Source organism: Chenopodium album, chromosome 7 (genome assembly GCF_948465745.1).
Source record: "Chenopodium album chromosome 7, dcCheAlbu1.1, whole genome shotgun sequence".
In the NCBI taxonomy this organism is placed as follows: domain Eukaryota; kingdom Viridiplantae; phylum Streptophyta; class Magnoliopsida; order Caryophyllales; family Amaranthaceae; genus Chenopodium; species Chenopodium album.
The window spans coordinates 68,931,410-68,941,301 of NC_137840.1; the positions used below are offsets into that span (position 1 = coordinate 68,931,410).

Consider the following 9,892-nt stretch of genomic DNA (forward strand, 5'->3'; position numbering starts at 1 on the left):
TAATTTAAATTCAGCAAAAATAATTTCAATTCAGTAAAAATAATTTCAATTCAGTAAAAATAATTTCAATTCAGTAAAAATAATTTAAGTTTAGCAAAATTAAGGTGAAGAGAACAGGGCTTAAGTCTTTATACTTCTAAAATTTATACAATCACTTAGAAACCTAACCAACCTAGGAATCTAATAAGGGTCTGTTCTCATACGTTGAAATTCAGTTCAGTTCAGTTCAGTTCAACTCAACTCAGTTCAGCTCCTAATTTCCTTCTCTTATAAAATATTCAGTTCAGCTCAGTTCAATTCAGTTCTATTCAGTTCAGCTGAGGAAAATACTACTCGTAAAACACACTCCCTCTGTCCTTTTATTTTTGCCCCATTTGACTATAAGCGGTGTCCAAGACACGTGTTAAAACGTTTATATCTCCATTTTCATAGGTGAAATTTTTTTTAAAAGTTGATATTAATTAAATTTGCAATGAAACGAATCAAACAAGATCTCACACGACTATATTTCCTTTTGTAGAATAATGAGAATTTATGGTCAAAATTTGTAAAGTTTGACCCCAATTTGGCAATGGGGCAAAAAATAGGGACAAAGGAGTAACACAAAGGATATAAAATATATTCCATAGCAATTCTATCTTATCTTAACATAGTTCAATTCGTGGTGGCTTGACTAGGGTTAAAATTCGACTCGACATCTTAATAACGAGTTGAGATGAGTTTTATCAAATTCGGCTTGAAAAGTTTGTGAATAAATTCGATAATTTATTTCCATACAAAATATACTATGTATGTATTATAAAAATAAATATAATTATCATAGATTTTTTTTAACAAATAAAAAATATAAAATAAAATATTGTCGTAAAATACAATTTTATAACTTATTATTGTGTTTTGTGTAACACAAATTCTTATACTCGTATTTGGCTAGCCACAGCGCGTGGCTTTGTCATCATGAGCATTACTTTGTTAATGTTATTGTAATACCCCTTATGATTACTTTAAACGAATATGCTAAGATACTTTTTAGTTAAGTGTGTTTGAATGGGAGTAATGATGGGTGACCTCTGGGGAATTTTAGAAGCGGCGTGGCCAGCTGTACACACGATGGACTGTTTGTGTAATATCTATGATAATTATATTTAGGACAATTTACATAATTTTTTGTATGGAAAAAATTATGGAAAATCTGATCTAATTGTATAAAGTTCATAACAAGTCTAAAAACAGAAGTTATGGACTTATTGTCCTAAAAAACAAAAATCTTCTTGTATAATGGATAGTCTATTACATCTGAACAAATCATTCTCATTCATTACTTTGAACAATGTTATCATTAAAAACAATATAAGAAATATGTGAGATGTTATGCCATTTAGGGCCATCTTTGGCATATCTTTCAGTTAGTAGTGGGCAGTCAGCAACATCTAGATGCCAAAACTCAGTAAGAGACAACATGGCTTGCTTCGAAGGCAGAAATTTCAGTTTCTTGCATTTGTAAAGCGACAACTCCTCAAGCGATGGCATATTGCTTATCCAGTCTGGAAGTTGTTCCAATCTATCGAAATTCCATATAGACATGACTTTAAGGTTACTAAAGAGTTGGATTTGTTCAGGTACCAATTTGACATTTGGATAACCATCCAAAATTAGTCGTGTAAGGCTGATGGATTGGCTAGTGAGGCAAGGGGCATTGTTTGCGAAGTAAGTTTTGACCACATTTTCGTCTTTAAATCCACCAATACTCAACTCCATTAGAGATGGAAGATGTTGCAGTGCTTGTAGTATGGAAGTTGTTAATTCTCCTGCTTCATTAACCCACAACTCTTCGAGACCAATCAACTTGCTTAAATCTGTTTGTGGACCTTCTATTGATGGACATTGCTTTATGTTCAGTTCCTTTAAAGATGCACATTCCTGCAAACTAGTTGAAATCATTTTTAGCCCACTGCATCTGTAGATATTTAGCTTACACAAACACAATAGGTCCCGAAAAAGATCATCAGGAAGTGAAGTTAAGGTAGGACATTCTCTTATGTCCAAGGTCTTGAGAGATGCTGGCAGTCTATCAGGCAAAGACTTGAGTTCTTGACAACCCCATATACTCAATTTCTGTAGGTTTGTATGGTTTGATACCTCCTGAGGCAAGCTCTTCAATTTTAGTATCTCGCAAACTTCTAATGATGTGAGACTGCTGCTGTATCTGACAGTGTCCAAGGATTGAGTACCGGGAAATTCTTGAATTCTTAACTGTTTCAGGGACTCAAATTTCAGGGCCGGTATTATCTCCAGAAGAGGGCAATTCATAACCTCTAAAATTTCCAAGCAAGGAAAGGTTATTGCCCCTAGTGTTGGAGATGGCTGCATCCATTCTGTCAGACTGTCAAAGTTCCAAATCTGAAGCTCTCGCAAAGCTGGAAATAGTTTTTCGACTTGCTTCTGAAGATCCTGATCACTAACATAGAAGTGATCGTCAATGCATTCCACAGCTAATTTATCTAGATATAAATACTTAAGAAATGGCAACTGACCGAGTGTGGGAAGAAATCGACATCTTCTGCAATCCACGAGTTTTATTGCTTTGAGATTGCTAAGAGGTACTATCTTACTTCTTGGTGCCCCAAATTTAACAGCCATCTTCATAATCCATGTAGGAAACTTTTCGGCATTGAAGCCAACTATGGCCAGTGCTATTATACCTGGGTGAGGTTCAAGGCCAGTCAGAACTTCCTCATCAGTATCAGTGTTGCTGTCTACTCTATTTCCAGACCAAACTAGATGCAATCGTAAAAGCTTCACCTTTTTTCCTAGCTCAACTTTTCTTGCTTCAGCTTCACTCTTCACATGTTCAAGACCTGAGATAGAGAGCCCATCTCTAGCTTCATGTAAAGAGGCTAATTCATCAACGGTCCATCCTTCTCCATCGCGCAATGCAAGATCAGGTAAGGTCTGTAGGCATGTTAATTGTTGTAATCCTTTAGATGCAAACACGCTATGATCTGTTGTCATAACATGTCTTAAATTTACCAACTTATGCAGTTCATTTGGTAGCTCTGTCAGTTCTTTGCAGCCTGTTAGCTTCAGAGTTTGTAATTGGTAGAGCTTAGTGATTGACTCTGGTAACGTTTTGAACGGATTGTTTGATAAGTCTAGATACTTGAGAAGCTTCAACTTCCGAATGGAAGCTGGTACCACCTGAAGGCCAATCCCATCAGTTATTAGAGTTCGTAGATATCTAACTGTTAACAAATTACCTGGCAAACCAGCCCAAAGATTAATTGTTCGTAGTCTCTTTGTAGAAATCTCTGCAGGAATGATATCTTGAAATGCATGTTGTACACTAAACTTGCCTACTAAATGTCTACACTCAATGTCACTATTCGGCTTTGCTTGTTTGTTCCATACCAACAAGTCCTTACGCGATACATACACTGCTAGATCATGCACCAAATCGTGCATCTTATAAGACAAAATCCGTCCTGTTTTCTCACTTTCTTTTCCTTCCAAGAACAAATTCTTTGACAGTATTTCTAAAAACTCCTCACCAATCTCCTCCATTGTTAAGCTTGTTTCGTGTTTGTGAAGGAAGCCTTGCGCCATCCAAAGAGCAATCAAATCACCTCGTTCCATAGGGCAATCTTTACGAAAAATTGCACAATAAGCAAAACATTGCTTCAATGACAAACAAGGTAAATGATGATAACTCAACAATATCGAAGGTAGGATATGATTTTTAGCATATTCTACATGCCATAGCTCACTTTTCTCTATTTTCTCCCACTCATACAGATACTTCTTTGACTCAAGTGATCTTCCAATCATTTTTATTGCTAAAGGAACACCCTTACACTTCTCAACAATCATCCTCCCAACTTCTTCAAAACACGGAACATTAAGCAATGCTTCACTAGCTCTAAATTGCTGCTTGAAAAGAGCCCAACTTTCCTCATTTGATAATCCCGTCAACAAGTGTGTGTGAGCTTCGGCTTCCATAGCAACTTCGTTGCTACGAGTAGTAATTAAAATCACACTTTGAGCAGAATTTCCGATTCTCTGCAGCAAACGGTGTAGAGAGCTCCACATATCATCATTTTTGTTCCATACATCATCTAGGACGAGCAAGAATTTACTCGACTTTATCTCTTCTTGAAGCTGATTAATGATTGCATGTGTGCTAGTTAAGTATGTTTTTTTTGTAGGACATTCAACCATCTCCTTCAAAACTCTTTTAGCATCAAAATCTTTTGACATAGATATCCAAATTCGCTTTGCAAAATGCCCAATAATTTGGTCATTGTTGTATAAGCGCCTTGCTAAAGTAGTCTTGCCAAGACCTGTTAAATAATATAGGGTAAAGTATGTATCAATGTCTATATATTTTAAGAATCTGCATCATCATAGATAGTCATAAAAAAAATCAGATCAAATGTTCTATCAAGAGTATCAACTAGTTGTTAAAGTTTTTTTTTTTGAAGGAAGTTGTTAAAGTTATTATAACTAAACAATACTGTACTACTAGTATTTTATTTTCCCCTCTGAATCCAAGTTATGAATCATCATATACTACGTATAATTTGTAAATTGTCTCTCATTAAACAAAATGGACTGAAGATTTGATAGTCTGATTTGAATTGAAGATTGTGATTAAAAAAAAAAACAAACAAATAATTATACAATTAGTGGACCTAAATCACCTGATCATGTGCAAGGCCGGGTCTTACAGGGCCCAAGTTAGATTTAAAGTTAGGTTATCAGCCCAAAAACAGTGTGCTTCTCAAATTATTTTCAAGTTAGGTTAAAATTATACTACCTCCATATATGTTGGTAATATCCTCCATTTCATATTAAAAATAATACTACGTATCTAATTATCTATAGTACTATATAAAGAGAAAGGCCATTTTGGTTGATAAATTTGACTTTTTCCAAAATGCCCTTTTCTTTTTGCATAATTACATCTTATAACAAAAAAAAAAAAAAAAAAAACATAACTTCCTTTAGGCGGTATATTCAACAAAAATAACTTCTCTTAGGCGGTTATTAGCCATTTTATTCGGTTTACTTACCACTTAAAAACTTCTCTTCTGTTGTTTTGCATACTATTCAATTGCATACATTTATATACTATATATATACTAATACATTTGCATCACTTTTTCTCAGGTTAGTTTTTCTTTTTATTTTGTCTTTTACTTTTATAGATCTTTCCTTTTTCCTTTCCTTTTTTCATGGGTATAATGACTATAATCTAATGGTTTATACAATAATTATATTATAAAATTATACTGTTTTTTTTTTATATACAGAATAGATATACTGATTTCAGTTCACTTTTCATTTTATATAGTACGTCGTACTAATCTAATAAGAACACAGTAGTTCTTAAGGAAGAAGAAGAAGAAGAGAAATAAGAGAGAGAATTCTAGAGAGAGAAGAAGATTGTAAGAAGAATCTATTAATTTGTGATCTGATCTCTCATACATTACAGGAAAAGAATTTATATCAAAAGAAATAAAATAGAAGAATAATAAATGAGCTGGCAGAGCATTAACCACCTCTAACAAACTCACTGACGTGGCATAACAAACCCAAAACATGACAAAAGCATGATCTATGCTCAATACCCCCCCCCCCTCAAGAATGACTGTCTGAACACTGAGATTGTAAGACAGGCCATTCTTGAGATACAAAATTCTGAGCCAAACCAATCCTTGAAGCAAGGAAACGATGCTGATCAGCACCCAATGGTTTCGTCATAATATCTGCAAGCTGCAATGCAGATCTAACATGCTTCAGAACAATCAAGCCACTCTGCACTTTCTCCCTTACATAATGAACATCAAGTTTTTGATGTTTACTTCGAAGCTGCTTAGTCTTCTCATGAAACACTGGATTTTCTGCTAAATGAATAGCAGAAATGTTATCACAAAGTAATGTAATAGGAGTTGGAATAAAGACATGTAACTCAGCCAACAATTGCTCCAACCATACAACTTCATCTGTTGTCTGACTTAAGCTCCTATATTCAGCTTCTGTGGAGCTCTTAGAAACCACTTTCTGTTTCTTGGTTTTCTAAGAAATCAAGGAATTCCCAAGGAAAACACAATAACTAGTGAGAGATCTTCCTGTATCTGAACACATACCCCAATTAGCATCACTATATGCAGTCAGAATCAACTCAGAATTAGCAGGGTAAAATAACCCAAGATTTAATGTTCCCTTCAAATACTTGAGCACATGAACAGCTGCTGAAAAATGAGGAACTCTTGGAGTAGATAAAAACTGACTTAATTGCTGAACAGCAAAAGAAATATCTGGCCTTGATAAATTGAGATAAAGCAACTTCCCAACTAATCTTCTGTAAACCTCAGCATCTGGCAATAATTCACCATCATGAATACTAAGCTTCAATCCTTTCTGAAGAGGAAAAGCAGCTGAAGAACAGTTCTCCATATTCTGATCCCTCAATAAATCCAAAATATATTTTCTCTGATTTAACAGGACACCAGAAGTAGATCTAGATACCTCAATACCCAGGAAATATTTCAAACTGCCTAAATCTTTAATTGTAAAAGCAGTGTGCAAAGCAGCCTTCAAAGTAGTAATAAGAACAGAATCACTACCAGTAACCAACAAATCATCAACATATGCAACCACAACAGTAAAAGAATCTGAATTGGACATAAAAATAAGGAATAATCCTGCTGTGACTGAGTAAAACCCCATTGAACCAGAAACTTACTCAATTCCTTATTTCAAACCATATAAGGACCTCTTTAGCCTACACACTTGCCCAGGCTGAGCTTTTGAATATCAGGGAGGAGGAGACATATAAACCTCTTCATCCAGAAAACCATGCAAGAAAGCATTATTGATGTCTAACTGTTGTATATCCCAACCTTTCACAGCTGCCAAAGCAAGAACAACCCTGACTGTAGTTAACTTTGCCACAGGACTAAATGTGTGTTTATAATCCTTGCCTGAAATCTGCTTATCACCCCTAGCAACAAGCCTAGCTTTGCACCTTTCAACTTCACCATCAGGTTTGAACTTAGTCTTACAAACCCATTTACATCCTATGGGTTTTTTTATCAAGAGGCAAAGATGTTAACTCCCAGGTATCATTAAGTTCAAGAGCCTGTAATTCTTGTTCCATTGCAACCACCCATTCAGGATGATCTTTAGCTTGAGAATAAGAAGAAGGCTCATAAGCTGTCAAAACCAAAGACAGACTATGCAGACTTTCTGAACTCAAATTAGCCAAATATGGTTCCCTAAAAACATTGAAAGACATTGACTGAACACTGTCCTGTTCCTGAACATTTCTATGAGAAGGAGGAGCTAGAACAAAATCCTTAAACTTACTAGGAAGTTTACAGGGTCTTGAAGAAACCCTTGGCTGAATAGCATCATGGATTGCAGGTGATTGAATAGAGGAAACAGAATCAGAAGAATTGGCAGAATCAGGATGTTGAGAAATAATTGGAGAAACAAGAGAATGAGAAGAAGGAGAAGAAATTTCTGGAAAAAGAAAATCAGAAGAATCTAGAGCAGGGTTAACCAAATCCACTGCAACAGAAGGAATAGGAACAGGAGAAGGAGAAGGCTTAAAAGGAAAAATATCTTCAACAAAATAAGCATCTCTGCTTAAAACAACCTTATGTGACTCCAAATCATAAAATTTATAACCCTTTTGCCCAAAATGATAACCTATGAACACACATTTGCTTGACCTAGGAGCAAACTTGTCTGAAGTCTTTTGTAAAGGATAGGCCAAACAACCCAAAACTCTCAAATGATCATAAGATGGAGAAATATTCATTAAAACTTCATAAGGAGTCTTCCAATGCAACACAGAACTTGGAAGCAAATTGATCAAATAAGTGGCAGAGAGTAAACAATCTCCCTAAAATCTGAAAGGCAAACCAGAATACAATCTCAAAGTTCTTGTTGTCTCTAATAAATGCCTGTGTTTCCTTTCTACCCTTCCATTTTGTTCAGGAACCCCAGGTAAACTTCTCTGATGAATCACCCCATTTGCAGCAAAAAACAAGGCACAAGAATCCTTAATGATTTCAGTTCCAATATCACTTCTGATCATCTTAATACTCTTCCCAAATTGAGTTTTAACATACTCAAAAAAATTAGAAATAACTGGAAAAACTTGAGTCTTATCATGAATCAAGTAAGTCAAAGTTACCCTAGAATGATCATCCAAAATGGTCAAGAAATAGGTAGCACTAGTCAAACTAGGTCTCCTATACTTACCCCATAGATCAACATGCACAAGATCAAAAGAAGCTAAAGCATGAGAATCAGAAAGTTCAAAAGGCAACTTATGATGTTTGCCAAGAACACAGGCCTCACAAGAAAAATCTGTTTTATTATTAATATTCCCAAAACAAGGATCAAATACATGTCTTAATTTCCCAATAGAAGCATGTCCTAATCTAGCATGCAACAACTCAATGCTAGGATTTATAGACTTAGTAATAGTATTCTGAACAAAAGAAACACTATTATCAACATCAATAACAGAAGCAAAATTGTTATTGAGAGGAACAGAAGAAGAAAATCTGTATAAATCTGCAACCCTTGTGCCAGCAGCCTGAATTTTCTTAGTAGTGAGGTCCTGAAAGACACATGAATCTTGCTCAAAGATTGCAACAAGATTACTATGATCAAGTAGTCTACCCACAGATAAAAGGTTGTGCTTAAACTCAGGAATGTACAACACATTGTACAGATTAACTAAAGGAGTCAAAGCAACAATTCCACAATATTCAACAGATTTAACTGTTCCATCAGGCAGATTGACTTTAACAGGATTCTTAAGATGCTTTATAGAAGCAAACAATGCTAAATTAGCAACCATATGATCAGTTGCTCCAGTGTCTATAATCCAACTAGAATGATCAAAATACTTAACCAAACTAGAAGCATTAGAGACAGAAATCATACCAGCAAAATTAACAGCAGCACTAAGAGGATTATCCTCCACAGAAGAAGAACCAGAAGCCACATAACCTCCACCACCTTGCTGCATCATCTTAATAACCTGATTGTATATTGCAGAAGCCATAACAGGATCTACTGCAGATTGTGAAGCAAAATCGACTGCAGGAGCTTTGCCAAGAATACCAGCAGAATCATCTTCTTGAAACACATTATGAACAAACTTTGCACCTGAAGCATTCTGAACTCCAGATTTAGGTTTCTCCTTGTTCCACCAGTCAGGAAATCCATTAAGCTTAAAACACTGATCAATAGGATGTCCCTTCTTTTTGCAATATTGACAGACAATATCACTTTTCTGCTTCTTGAAATCCTTCTTAACAGTGTAAATAGGCTTAGGAAACACCTTAACAGCAGCATGCAAAGCATTCATTTCAGGAGAAACAGAAGAATTCAACCTATGCTGATTTTCAACTTGTTGCAAAGTGTAATATGCCTTATGAACATGAGGCAAAGGATTTGAACCTAATAGATTCGTTTTAACTTGATCATAATTGCTATTCAAACCATAAAGTAATTGCATCAATTTGTTCCTCTGATCATTTTCCAGAATTTTCTTTAAAATACCACAAGTACATTGTTGCATAGCTCCACAAGTACAATCAGGAAAACCTTCAAGAATCTGTAATTGATCCCAAACAGCTTTCAATTGACCGAAATATTCAGCAATTGAAGAATCATTTTGCTGAATACTCGTCAAATTCTTATGCAATTCAAAAATGCGAGGAGCAGAAGTATGACCAAACCTCTCATTCAATTCAGACCAAAGTTGATGCGAAGAATTCACATACATGAAGGATTCAGCAAGTACCTTATCCATGGAATTAAGAATCCATGACATCACCATATAATCGTTGCGAAGCCATTTCTGATA

The 9,892-nt window shown here is 35.3% G+C and overlaps 1 protein-coding gene across 1 annotated transcript; it reads right to left on the bottom strand.

The window, feature by feature from the left end:
- Window positions 1-1,311: 1,311 nt before the first annotated feature.
- Window positions 1,312-4,841, bottom strand: LOC145640580 (putative disease resistance protein RGA4). The gene is made up of 2 exons (XM_081691832.1): window positions 4,814-4,841; window positions 1,312-4,337 (listed from the first exon to the last, which is right to left on the bottom strand). The coding sequence occupies exons 1-2, from the start codon at window positions 4,839-4,841 to the stop codon at window positions 1,312-1,314; spliced, it is 3,054 nt and encodes a 1,017-aa protein (XP_081547958.1).
- Between the last annotated feature and the right edge of the window lie 5,051 nt (window positions 4,842-9,892).

Coding starts and splice junctions, on each gene's coding strand:
- LOC145640580 (XM_081691832.1), bottom strand. CDS start 4,841: ATGGAGGATATTACCAACATATATGGAG. Junction 4,338..4,813: donor TATTACCAACATATATGGAG/GTAGTATAATTT, acceptor ATTATTTAACAG/GTCTTGGCAAGACTACTTTA.